At 36.7% G+C, this 14,766-nt stretch overlaps 1 protein-coding gene across 1 annotated transcript in view; it reads right to left on the bottom strand.

Moving 5' to 3' along the window:
• LOC149570607 (uncharacterized) overlaps nt 1-14,766 on the bottom strand; it is a 110,514-nt gene that overhangs the window by 15,123 nt on the left and 80,625 nt on the right. Inside the window, exon 4 of the mRNA XM_089823183.1 lies at nt 2,717-2,913. Coding sequence (XP_089679309.1) covers nt 2,717-2,913 — 197 coding nt within the window. The remainder of the gene's footprint in view (nt 1-2,716; nt 2,914-14,766) is intronic.

Here is a 14,766-nt window from a genome sequence, read left to right as displayed (position 1 = left end):
ATATTGGTATTAGCAAGGACGGATTGGAAACAATTCAAGAATGAGATAGTCTCCTTGACTGACCATGTTAGAGGCAGAATGAACATGTTCTCCACATCATGTTTCCTATAGTTTGAATCAAGAATATGATCGTCATTTTAAACTCTAGCAGGGATTGCTGCAATGTTGAAGTCTATGACTTGGTTGATGGTAAACTGGGAATAGTCCATCCTTTGGACATTCACCTACCCGTGCAAATCAATCCATATGTCCTCAAGGCAATGTACATGCATAAATTGCCTCCTCATTTTGTCATTGAGGCCTCTCCAATCAAAACAATTCCTGGCATGAACTTCTACATTGTGATTCTTTGGAGTTCGAATTCCATCTTTGCCTTGGCCACAATGTCCAAAGAGTACCTACCAATCTTTAATGAATTTCTTGAGGAATTCCCTACCCAGAGTCTATGGAATGTGGGTTGGTATTTGCCGGCTTGCCAACTCCATCAAAATGATTATGTTTATAGGGTACTATGGGAGTGTGTATAGTTCACTTCTAAAATACCAAACTCACATGTATGTAAAGTTAAGGAATTGAAGAAATAGGCAACCATATTCATTCACCTTGATCAATTCATCATCCGACACCCACTTCTTTGGGAGCTCCTTATCAAATAAGCACATAGAAGGAATCATGTACTCTCCTATAATGCACATAGAAGGCATCCAATCACCCTGGTAGAGAGTCCTAAGAAAGAACCCAAGGCAGAAACAATGTACACTTAGTAGGAATTCATGTAGAATTTTCCAGTAGCAATGACTTGGGACAACCTCTAACATTGGACATCACTAATTATCTCTCCCCAAAAGATCCTATTTTGCTTCGTTCTGATCTCATCACACTGCTTCGGCCTCTAATGCGGCTAAGCAGTGTGATGAGATCATTGATCTCCTCTTTAATATTTGTGCAGCCTACCCCCTTTGGCCATCTTACAAGGTTTGGCCTCTTATTGATCAGCCAATTATCATTCACGTTTTTATGCAATACACAATGTCTTCATTCCTTTCACAAAGGCCTTTTGCTTTGAGAATTGGTCCATGTTTTAATCGTGGGAGAATTAATTTTATGAGGATGCAACTCCTACCAACAATAAAAAAGTTGTATATTAATAATCAAATATAATTTTGTCAAATCATGTAATACTTTTTTACTTTTTTTGATCGGTAAGACATTGAAGCCAAGATTAATTATTATGTGTTGTGTTTAATTATTATTATTATTTAGCACACGCAAGTAGATTCGAACCCAAGACCTATTCGATAAGAGGCTCCCAATTTACCGTTGTGTGGTAGACTCTTGCCTAATGTAAGACTTACTTAATACATTACTTTCATACTATTCTTAATTGAAATTATTATTTTAATTCCTAAAAAGTATTTATTTAAAATATAATATTCATTCTATCACATTATTTAAATAAACTGCAAATCAAATATATGATATAATTAAAATATTTATATGATTAACTTCCAATTTTAAACTTTTCGTGTATAATGTCCTCACATAAATCCAACTTTATTAGGTAGAAGGAGAAGAAGAAAACAAATGAGTAGAAGTCAAGGATAATACAAATAAAAAGAGGGGCATTGAGGAGAAAGAGAAGGGAAATTGCAAAAATTAGAGGAGAAGAGACAAAGCTGGGAGGAGGGGGGGGGGATAAGGAAAAGGAGGAGGAAAAATGATAAGAAGAGAGAGAAGAAAGGGAATAGAGGGATAGAGAAAGAGTAGTAAGGAGGAGAAAGAGAAGGAGAAGATGGAAGAAAGGAAAGGAGGAGGATAAGGAAAACAAAGAGAGGAAGAAAGAGGAGAGAAGAAAAGGAGGCAGAAAAGGAGGAACAGTAAGAGAAGATCATAAAGGAGGACCAGAAAGTATGCTATCGGCATAACCATTACACTTGTTTGAGGTCCAAGTGCCAGTAAGGATTTAATGGAAAGTTTCAGCAACTTTCATTGATTCAATCCAACTTCTTCAACCAATTCCAATATCTAACCTGTCTTTGCCAAATTGGGAGTTTCAGAACAGGCCCTTGGCAATCTATCAAGGTTTAAAGGATATAGGGATGTTCCAAATGTTTTCAGTTAAGACGGCTTTGATAACCAGGTATGTCACAAGTGATTCTATGAAATCAAATAATTCTAATTCCAGCAGCTACCATAGCAGGATCGCTGATGATTCTTCATTGCAGCAATCCTAGCCACCACATTGCATAGGCAAAGTCTTGCTTTTCTAGCTCTGATACCAAATGCCAGCACAGAAATGCTTTGTGGAGTTGCATAATTCACAAGAGGAGAATTTATCAGAGAAAAACCAACAGTTGAGAACAACTAACTGGTAAAAACAATAAATCTATAATTATAAATAATGGTTTCCTAGGTCCACCTCAAAGTTTTGAAAGTAGCCATAAAGCTTCAAACACTTCTTCAATTTAGTTAACTTGTTAGCTTGACAAAGTTATGACATTATAATTATTTTTATAGTACTGACATTATAAAAATGAAGAAGCATTTTGTCCAACTCATACTAGAATCCAAATATTGTGATTTAGATAGAAATGCAGCCTTTATAACCTGACTAGAAGCATTACATCCAAAATTCAACCATAAAGATAAAATCCAAAAAGTATACTTCACTTCTTTAATAACCAATCAATCAGGATACAGAAAGATGATAACTTACTTTGCCACTTCCTTTCTCAAAGTTTCTTCTTCAACCGAACTCCATTTGGTGAATTTTCTCCTATAAGAAACATTAGCTGATGTATGAGGGCGTTTCAATGGAGAAACATGTTTTCTAACAGGAGAAGGCAAGTGGATTTTCCTTGAGGCAGATGGAGAATTATCTTGTTCACTGTCAATGGCATGTTCTTCCTCCCACTGTGATTCAACATAAAATGTAAAGCAATCAAAAGACCATCCCGAGCTCACCCAAACATCATTATGTATGTAAATGAACCAATACAAGAATCTAGATAAATAAAAGATGCAGGCACTATCATATGTTTTAGGAGATCAGGAGGAGGGGGCATGTAGACAGGTTTCATGGTTAACCTTCACCCATGGGAAAACCAACACCAACAAAGAACAACCATAAATTGAGTTGAAAACACAATTAGCAGATGCTATAGAATTAACACATAAAAGATACATTTTAAAGTACATAGTATATACATTCTTTATAAGAATTTAGGAAAAATGATAAATTTCTAACTCTGAAAATCATACAATGTATTGAAATAGTTCCTAAGCATTTTAGTGTTCAGTAAAAGACACATCCAATCAGTGATTAATGAAATATAACATGAGAATCAAATGAACTTAGCAGATTGAACACCACAATTTCACCTTTCTAAATGCACTATCAAATTCAATTTCTGCCATGCTATGTTCAGGAAACAATGATGAATTAAAATTCATGTGATCAAATTGTTAGACTAGGTCAATGTGATTCAAAATAGTTAACTACAGTAGAAAGTACAAGTGAAGGAAAGTTCCTAGAAGCTGGACAACTTTGTTTCCTTGGTTAAATTGTTGACATTTTCCACCTAGATATCCAGCTTTAAGTCAAATCAATCTTCCTTCTAGGACCACATATTGAATAGCCCAACAACTTTATTCTCCCAAACATTACAAACATGGGTAAGGTCTATGAACTCTCCCTCATCAGAGGAGAGTGGGAAGAATACTTATGGACTTCCACCAACAACTACAATAATGTGAAATTAGAAAAAGGAACACTTTCTGGTGGTTTAACCAAAGATAAACTCCACTAAGTCAATCTGCTGGTAATTAACACCAACACATCAAAGGACATTTTTTAAGACTCAACTGCATATTTTGGGTAGCACTGCCACTAACTTCCTCTTACCAAGTGAAGGACAGAGTGGCAAACGTTTAAGTGATATCTGCAAGCATAAGGGACTAAAATCAGACAGCAGTGCACTTTTCTGGGGCAGAGTCATCAGCAATGTGTCTCTAAGACTTGAGAATATGTCAGAAATCTCGGGTGCACTTTCTGACAGGCATTGACATTAGTTTCTTCCACCCAAAATATCCTAAATAGCCCAAAGCACACACCAAGGTGGGCAATGCCATACGTAAACTCAATAGAGTCTTTCATAGGGAGCCAACAGCTTTAAAGTTTTCAATTACAGCTTCAAATAAAAAAGGAACAGTTTAAAAGAATGCAAAGCAAAGCTCCAGCCCCGTGTCTGCATGCTAGTCACACTTCAACACTCCATCTCTGCCATTCACAGCAGATATAAAGGCTATTGTTATTATGCATACAGGTCTGTGAATAGGTTTTTGTTGTCAGCCACTAAGGCTTTCGGAGGCAGCAGCAGCATTTCAACAGTATCATCACAGTCCCTTCTATTACTTCATTCTTGTGTCTACTCTGCCGTAACACATCCCACACTGAATCTTTGTTTCTAACCAATGGCTGATCAAATTTCAGTGTACCAAACTGTAAAAACAGTAAAGAGGAGACAACTCTGTTAGGCTTATTGAGTTTGTACTGACATTGATTGCCATTGATGTCAAAACCTTCATGCCGACATTCTGGCAGTATCAGCTGATTCTTGGCAATTTTGGTTCTGTATTTATTGGCTGTTGGTTATTGAACAGAAGTTTTAGTTTTGCACAGCACAGGCTCAGTATGAACAGTTTTGGTATTTCATGGCAGGTCTACTTTGCTCTACTCCTGGCATATATGTTAGGATACACTTGTATGAATTCGGTGATCGGTATTACATGAAATTGTCTGTCAGTTCCTGGTGATTGCTATGCTTACAGTATTCTTCCATATTCTATTGTTAACTGGCTATTGATTAAGTTCATCAGATGGTTCTGGTAATTTGCTATGTCATATTCTATTAAGTTTCATCTACCAGTGGGTTCAGATATTTTGTGGATCAGGTCTTGGTACTCTGATAATCTCAGTAAATGTACTATGCATTGTTTTTGTCCTCATTTTGAGAGCACAAAATTGGACAAGTCTCTGCAATTTTCTCACGAGTTCATATAAGTTTTGGTGTTCTCAAAGATGCATTATTAAGGCAATTATTTATCCCTTGAATTGTCCTAGAATTCATGTTTTGTGAAGATCATTTTTTAAAGTTTTCGTCAAGCTTATCATCTTCTTTGCTTGTTAAAGTGGATTTTTCTTCCCTGACTGCAAGCACTTAATTTTTAAAAACCTTCAACTCTCTTCTTGATTTTTCTTGTTCGTATGTTCTGTTTTGGTTTTGGTTTCTCCTTAAGATTGTTGCATTTTAAAATCTGCTTGTTCCAAGCTATCTTAGGCCTCAAGCGGAGTTGTGTATCAAGAGTTATTAACTAAGTGTTCTGCAGGTGGGCTTTTAGGCCTCACTACATATCTTTATTCCTCAATTAAAACCTTGCCAAAGCAAGCTTTTTGTTGACCATTGCATAATATCATGGGTATTATTGAAGAGCACATGATTACACTGAGAGCGGCAGGTGATTCAGTATAATAACAAATTTGTTAATTTAAAACTTTTATCCACACAATAAATTTCAAATGCTAAAATGAAAAATTATGCACATGAACACAATACACAAGATTTACATGGAAACCCAATAAGGGAGAAAACCATGGCAAATAGATGCTTTCTTATATAAACTAGTTATTTTACAATGATTTGCAGGCCCAACCCCTATGTTTATGAGCACCAACTCACTAGAAGCTCCAACTCCCACACTTAGTAGGCTCCAACATACTAGAAGCACTTATCCCCACTGCTTGTCTTCGTGAGCACCAACACACTGCACTGGAACTTTTTATCCACCTCGACAATATTGCTACCTCAAGTGATCATGGATGATTGAATCACACTCTCTGATAATTCTTCTTCATTTTATTTCAGTATAATACAAATCTTCATAACTCCTCTTATATTCTATTTGCATATATTTCTTCAGATTTTCTTTGTATTCTTTTTACCACCTTATAATTCCAATCCATATATATACTTTTCTATAAATGCCATGTTCTATTCATTTGCATCCCTTATCCATTCTTCCTTTTATTACCTCTCCGATATTCTGCATTCAAACGTGTGCCTCTATTCTTACTATTTCATACTCCAGACACTTTTTGCAAACAACACTATCTTTATTTGTATCTGTCTTTCAAGGAGATGCATCTCTTAAAATAAAGAGTCTTTATCTTTCATCGTATTCTTTCATAACTGATTTCTTTATTATTAAGAAAATATTTAATAATATATTGTTGTTGTACTAACCAATAATACTGTGCACTTTTATTTAATAGCCCACGTAATCTGCATATGAAATCTTTTAAGTCCATGCATTGCTTCAATTTTCCTCATGTCGTGAAATGGCTTTGACATCAGAAATTTCCTCCTTGACTTAGTGCAAACTCTACAAACAGACTTGATCACTCGATGTCTTCATCATTTCAAACCATAGCCATTAGATAATTTTAATTGTCTTTTATGAGTGACATTGCCTATCAGGCCTTCACCAATCTGGAGACTCCTTGCGGATAATAAATCGCTGCTTTGAAATGAATCATTGAACATCTTCATACCTTACATAACCCATGTTGTTTGTAATCAAATCTGTTCATGTTGACTCCATAATTACACAATATATATATCACACGATGTGGTGTTTTTAGATGCATCTACATCAATGACACTTCTATTTCATTTGTTCATGGTCTCCAAACTTATGAATCTCTGCCATAAATTTTCTCTGTATATAATGGGAACACTGAGAAGACAAGCTGAAGCTATTCCATCGTTGTTCTAATCTTCGTATATTTAGTCGTGTATCTTCATGGCTTGACTCCAAAAATGCTCGCAGATATCAAACCCATCTCGCTTAATTCAAGGCCATCGTTTCAGATTTTTGCTGAGAACATCGATCCCACTCTTCTACGCACACCTGTGATACGTATGTTTGTATCATTCAACCAGCAGATGCTCGTTCCATCATAGAATATCTTGCTTTTTACAAAAGTACAGAAACTGCACAAAATCATATTTGCCCACTTTGTATTTGCCAGCACATGTTCTCTCTTATAAATGGTGATGTTTCTTATTTGATATCGTTTGATGTTCAGCCTGCCATTTATACATATTTTCAAATGTGCTAGGCTCAAATACTGCCGATGTTGATTCGTTCTTGAGTTGTAGCACACGCCGAATGCTCTGTACATGATTAAAGATTTTTATTTTATTATATTAGGCCTTTCAATTTCGGGTCTATGTCTAAGACTTCACCGCTGATGTAGTAGCTTCAATAATAGTCACCTGTTTTTATTTTGTGTTTCACTTGATTCCCTTTACTTGATACCTTATATTTCTGCACTCATCGTGTCTCATTGTTTTGTATTAAGAACGTAGTAATAAATCTTCTGCAGTCGCGTCTAACATTCCTTTTTAATTCACTATCTACAAATACATATTAATTTGATTTTTCCTTTCTACTGCTGCCTTGGCTTGATGACGTGATAATTATTTTCATTAAACTGCCGCAATACTCTTTTGCACCCACCACCATATATTGTAATCTTCTGTAGGTTAATCGATTACACCCAAACTTGGTCATTAGTCTCACTGTGTATAATATACTCCCAGACATGGCTTTAGGCTTAGATCACTGTTGTAATGTTCATTGCTTTTTCCTATTCAATATTTCAATGCCTTTCTATCTATGTTTTCAGTGTTCTATATCTTTTCATGTGAAACTTGTCTCTTATTCAGACTCAGAATTCTTTTCTTTTCATGTGAAGCTTATCAAAGATACGTTACAGCATTGTTTGTTGTCATATGTTTACCAGCAAGGTAAATGATTTATTTATTTCCTCATCTCTTCTTTCCGCCTTATTCACCCAATACATAATGCGGGGCATGCCATGGTTCCCAATAATTATAGGACCAACATCGTGGGGCATACCTTCAGAAACCTTTATGCCACAAGTCTTTATATCTTTCTCTCGAGGGAGTTGGCTCGTTGTCATATCTGTGCCAGAGGACAGCCTGGTTTCAAATAGGAATATTACAATAATTGTATCATGATCTTTATAAGGAAGATTAAACATGCAGCGAGTGAAATTGTATAGAAGCCCTATGTAATTAAAGACATAAAGATATGCACTGAGATATACTGGACATAATACACTGGAGCATTCAGCGATCAAATGAATGATGATAAAAGTCAAATAAAGACATCATGTACAACAATCATCGTGCAGTTAAAGGAGTCATTATGAGTTCATTCATAGGCGATCTTAGTATAACCTTTACAGCCCGAAATAATTAACAGATAATAGAGTTATGTGCAACAAGGAACAGGGCAGCCAATAGAGAATTATCATACAATATTTGCTAATAAAAGGACTATGGTAAGTCTGATCATGAATGGTTGTATGCCTTAAAATCAATTTGTTGTTCTGAGCAAACAAAGAAGATGTGCCAGATTCATCAAGGAAAGATGGAGATAATAAAGAAGTAATCACCCCCATGCAGTCATGAAGTAATAGTAATATGCAAAAGATGTCAAAAACCAAGCAAACTGCCATCTAAGAGTGTGGATGACAGTCACATTTGAGAAAGTTTTGAAACAGACATCAACAATGCAGCCAGCATATATTGAAGATGGTAATATAAACAAAAAGCATACAAATCCAGTCACATATATGTTTTCAGGGGATTATACTGCACATGATTAAACACAGAACTCCACGTTATAGAAGATGGTCTCCCATAGTGTTCAACATAGCATGAAGGACAAAAACAACATGTAGATGCCAGTAATGAAGTAACGCTACATACCATATATCAAGACAACGTGGATTCCATACCAGCTAATGCATAAACAAATAAACCATGATTAGTGTTCCTACGGCAAAATATACCAGGTTGCATCTCCGTCTGAAGTATATGCTCAGGAATTTAACATAAATATTTGATGCTTTCATGAATGAAAACCCTGAAATGGTATCTTATAAGATCATGTGCAAATACTGTGTGCCGTCAAGAGTTCTCACAAAAACCCCCGAAGTATATGGAACGAATGAATGAATGAATGAATGCTTTTTAATGACGTCCACTAAACCAGAGCAGTCTAAGGGACCAAAGATCAACCGCACTAGGTAATTTCCGAATTCCTTTCCATTTCTAATCTTTTGGTATGTATCTTAACCAAAACACCAGCAGTCTGCCTTATCTTATCCCCTTCAAATAAACTATGTATGTTGTCCGCCCTCAAGATGACATCATAGAGAGATCAGATGTTGTCATACCATTCTGAGACAAAATGCCATTCCATTTCCACCGCTCCAACCTTGCAATATATGCAAGTTCTCTGCTCCCAAGTCTCTTTGGGCCTCTTCCATCTTCCCGTCTCGCATCTAAGGTGATGAGATCCCGTTCTCAGTTGTGCCACTACTAACCTTGCATTTCCTTTAATAGCAGCCCCAAGGTATGCCTTTTTGCCAAGTTCCCCGGTTGGGTTAAATTCTTTAATATAATAGGCTTTTTTTCTACTCATATTGTTGTTCCACATGGCATTGTGAAACTTCCCTTGACAAACTTTCTTATGTCTGCATTTGTGTTCAAGCAATCTTGTAACTTGATGTTTCAATTAGCCAATCATTTAATGGTTTGCTTCATCCATGTTTTCTTCCTTCGGTTAATAGCCTCTCCTTTCACAGTTTGCGGCCAACGATGATCTTGCATGTTTTCCATCTTCTTTAAGTAACTAAGTTATCGGATTACCACTGAAGCCTCTAACAGAAAAACCCCGGCCTCAGCCATAAGAATTTCATAAGGCACATAACTCTTGACTTTGAGATTGCATGTGAGTAATTGTTTCTGAATTCTCTCTATTTGTCTCCACCCCCATTTTGACTTGCTGCCCCCCCACACCTTGCAGCCATAAAGAACCACCGGTGTGACCAACAAACCAAAGAGAGCTTTCTTGGTTTTCCAATCCTATAATTCCGCTATCCTGCACCTATTCTGGAATGAGAATATAAATATAAATTTGTATCAATCCAATATTCACAATGAAGACTTGAATATATGCGTTCATTCAATACAACAAATCTGGAATGGTTATAGACCCGATAACCTGAGAAACACAACATAAAAGTCACATATGGCAAAACAAAAACATGGATGATTGATAGTTCTTGAAATTAATTCTCATGATTTATGCCCATGTTGCAAAGAGTATGGAGAGAAGCTTCTATGAGAAGAAGCCATAGTAAGCCCAAGCCACGATACCAGCCACATCCTTGAAGATGTGCACTCAGCAATGAAAAAGGACAACTATAGTACCGTCTCATAATAGTCATTATGTATTCAAACAATTAAGGAAAGAGAATTGACTATTATAAAATACTAATTAAACAAAAGGTTTGATTATAATTATTTGTTATTTTAAAGAAGACATGACTTTTCATTTTGAAAAGCCACACCCCATCTAAATAAGGTATATAAGTATAGAATGGTTTTTTCAACCAAAATAATGTGAGTGGAAAATGAAAACATAAAAGGAATAAGTTAGACCAAAAAGTCAGCAGCTTGGCAGAGAGAAGAGCAGAAATAAATATATATTCAGATATTCTCAATTTGATATATATTTAATCAGACTTTACAGAGAAGTGTGAGGAGTCCAAAATTATATATCAATTGACAAAAAGAACTTACATAGTTACATCATCAGTTGTAAAAGCAACAAAGACAGAGGTGGAGTTTCAGATTTAACATCAAAAGTGGGAGTAGGTGCTTCCAGTGGGTTGAAGCTTGCAAACTGTGAGAGTTGTAGCTTCCAGTGGGTTGGTGCTCCTAAAAACAAGGTTGAAGCCTCTTGTAAGTTGGAACCTACAATTTTGTAAAAAGATCAAAGATATATAAAAGCAAATCATTTTCCATGGTAATTCCCGCTTTGGGTTGCCACATAAATTCTTGTGTTATTGTGTTCAAGTGCATAACTGTTATTTTCATTATTTGAAGATATCAAAGCAATTGTTTGGATAAAAGTTTAAATTGGCAAATTTAGTAGAGTGTTTTCAATTAATTGGAAATAAGCTGGGAACTTATGTTCAAACGGTAGAAATGGTGGATATGGTGACCTTTCAAATGTTTCCTCGCATTTGCATAATGTGGAATGACTATCACCCTTTACTGGAAATGGTGGTGTCGTTTTCTTCGGAAGGAAAATGGAGAGAGGCTTTGTCTATAGAGGAGATGCATGTCTGTGCGGTGTGATTAAGTGAAGAACATAATTTGGATGGGTGCTCTATGGAAGGAAGGCTGAAAGAGAAAGAGACGGAGAAGCTTCTCAATAGAGAATTAATGTTGTTAGAAGACCCCTCTATAAATAAAGGAAAGGAATGCCAGGGAATGCTAGCAAGGAATACTGAATGGGAATGTGATATGCTTGTGAAATCAAAGTTAAATAATGGATGGATGGGGATTATGGGGGATAGACTAAGAGATAAAGGAGATAATGAAGGAAGGCATTCTCAAGGTGTAGGAGGAGGTTTCAAGGGAAGATGATGCAAGGGAGAAAGGGTCAGCAGGGGTTTTGACAGGAAGTGAAAGGGTTAAACAAGGAAAAATAACCTGCTTCAGAGGGGGAGAGAGGAGTTTCGAAATTGTGGAAGTTGGGTCTCCTCGTTAGGACAAGGTTGAGGAACCAAGTCTCGATTGGGAGTAAAGTTTGAGACGAAGAATGAAAAAGCCTGATAAGGAGACATGGTACTGCTCAAAAGTTTTAGAGGGAGATATGATACTTCGACATTTTTGAAGGTTTGGAAGATGTTAGGATGAAAGATATAGAAATCTCTCCAAGAAGAAATTTAGAAGGCTCCTTTAATGAGGAAGAAGGATCTGGGGAAGAGATAGAGAAGAATGAGCTAGAAGAGGATGCGATGGAAGGGTCAACAAAGGAATTTTTAGGGCTCTCAGATAATATTGTGATGCAAAAGAAAAGAACTCTATCTCATTCAAAGAGGAGAAACCATAAGATTAAGGTTGGAGAGAGTCAAAAGAAAGGAAGGACTTTAAAGGCTTTAATCCATATTGTTGAAAGTGTAAAAGGACAGAGCAAATTGAAAGCAAGAAGAGAGTCAGCCTCTTCTCGAAAGAGATGAAGCTCCTTTTGTGGAATGTCAAGGGCTGCAATGCCCTTGACAAGATTCCCTTGATCGAGAGGGGTCTTGATCAAGTGAGACAAGATGCTGTATTGTTTCAAGAAATGAAGATTAAATTGGAGGATATTGATGGATTGAAGAAAAGGTTTGGTAGATGGAATAGTGAATGGATGGAAACTCTGGGAGCCTCAAGAGGCTCAGGGATTTTGTAGAAAATGGAGTCTGCTTCAGTAATTGTTATGCAACAAAGTTTTAATTGGCAATGGTTGAAGGTGAAGTCAAAGCAACTTGGAACAGAGTTTAATGCTATCAATATTTATGGGCCTTCTTAGAATAGGGAGAAGAGGGTGTTGTGGCAAACTTTGAAAGGGGTTTTGGAGATTCTGAGTGATGAAATGGTGGTGTTAGGAGGTGATTTTAATGCAATCCTCTATCCTAAAGAAAAAAGAGGGGGGAGAGGATGGAGGTCGGCAAGTCAGAATGACTTCACAAGCTTCATTAAGGAGAATGGGTTAGTGGATATTCCTTTCAAAAATGGGGAGTTTACATGGACTAACAAAAGAGTAGGGTTTGTCAACATTGCGGAAATACTGGATAGATCCTTAGTATATGGAGATTGGGCAAATGCCAATTGGATTGTGGAAGTGGAAATCCTGCCAATTTATGGCTCGGATCATTTTCCCATTGACCTGAGCATCCAGGAAGATTCATATCGAGAAAGATGTCCTTTCAAGTTTGAGGCTATGTGGCTAAGGGATGATGGTTTTAACGAGTTGGTGGGAAGGTGGTGGGCTGGTGCATCATCCTTTGAAGGACATAAGCTTTTATTTTCTTTAAGAAATTATACTTTTTGAAAGAGCAAATGAAAATTTGGAATAGGGAGTCCTTCCAAAATATATTTAAAAAGATGTCCGATTTGGAGGAATCTTTGAAATCTTTAAATGAGAAGGTAATCATCCAAGGAATGAGGGAGGAAGATTTTCAAGAAGAAGGGGCACTAAGTAAAGAATATGAAGAGATTTTAGGAAGGGAAGAAATTTTTTGGCGTCAAAAATCTAGAGAAACTTGGCTTGATGAGGGGGATAGAAATACAAAGTTTTTCCACAATTCAGTCAAGGTAGGTCGTGCTCATAATAAGATTTTCCCTATTGAAAATATGGAAGGGGTTTTGCTAAGGGACAAAAATTTGATAAAAGAGGAGGTTGTCTCCTTTTTTCAAAGGAAATGAACACAAGATGTTATAAATGATGAGGGCTTGAATGAGGTTCTGGAATGTATCCCACAAAAAGTAACCGTAGAAGTTTCAAAAGAGCGAGTGTTTCAACCTTTGAAAGGGTTGGGTAGGGACAAAAGCCCAGGTTCAGATGGGTTCCCTAAAAGGTTTTTGACCATAGTAACATGGGGACGTGTTCCCCCCTTTTTGCCCCATGCACCAGGGACTTGGACACACGGGGAACATGGGGACTCTGTTGCCCTGTCCCTAGTGGTGCCACCAGATTCCACCACCTCCACCGAGGATGAGGGGACGTCTTAGTGTTAACTATTTTCTGATTTGACTATTTACGTTCAATGTTTGATGTTCCAATTCAATGCAATGTTCAAGCATTTACTCTATTACATCTTTTTATCTTATATTGCAATAAATCTTTTCATAACTAGCATTTTAAGTACCATATGCATAATATATACAACCCCCTCAGTCCCCCTACCATTGTCCCCTAATTAAGGCCCCTATGTCTCCCTGTCCCCGAAACTTGTCTCCCTATTTCCATGTTCCCATGTCCCCCAGGGTGGTGTAACTATGGGTTTCTCAGAGCCTTTTGGGATTTGTTGGCCCATGAGGTATGGGAGGTGGTGGAGGAATCTAGAAAGGGAGATTTTTCGTTAAAAGATTTGAAAAATACTTTCATTTCTTTAATGTTGAAAAAGAATAAGAGAAAAAAATTTGAAGATTTTAGAGCTATTGCATTGTGCAATACAATATATAAGATAATCTCAAAAGTTATTGCAAATCGAGTCCAAAGGATCCTTGGTGTGATGATATCCTCAGAGAATAGTGGCTTCTCCCTAGGAAGGTCTATTTATGAAAGGGTAATAATTGCTCATGAAATGATTCACTCTATTAGGTTAAAGAAGTTGGACAAGATAATGATAAAATTAGACATTAAGCGGGCTAATCATGAAGTGGATAGAGCTTTTTCCGTAAGGGTTCTAGATGAGTTTGGGTTTGATCCGAGTTGGATCAAATGGGTTAAGAGTTGCATTTCAACAATGTGTTTTTTAGTATTGGTTAATGTTAGCCCTCAAGGTTTTTCTGAATTAAAAAACATTTAAGACAAGGGGTCCCTCCGTCTCCATTTCTATTCATCATTTTGCCAGAGGTCTTGGGAAGACTTATTGGCAAAAGAAGGGATGTGCTATACAAAAGAGTGAAGATTGCTGAAGGTGTGGAGGTTGTCTCTCATCTACAGTTTGTGGATGACACTTTCTTCGTAGGGGAAGCTTCAGAAAGGGAAGCTAGGTTAATGAAACAAATGTTAGATCTTTATGGTAAGGCTTAAGGCCAAAAAATAAAT

Source organism: Cupressus sempervirens, chromosome 3 (assembly GCF_028749045.1).
Source record: "Cupressus sempervirens isolate cs-2001-9-10 chromosome 3, ASM2874904v1, whole genome shotgun sequence".
In the NCBI taxonomy this organism is placed as follows: domain Eukaryota; kingdom Viridiplantae; phylum Streptophyta; class Pinopsida; order Cupressales; family Cupressaceae; genus Cupressus; species Cupressus sempervirens.
This window is presented reverse-complemented; position numbering and strand designations above follow the sequence as displayed.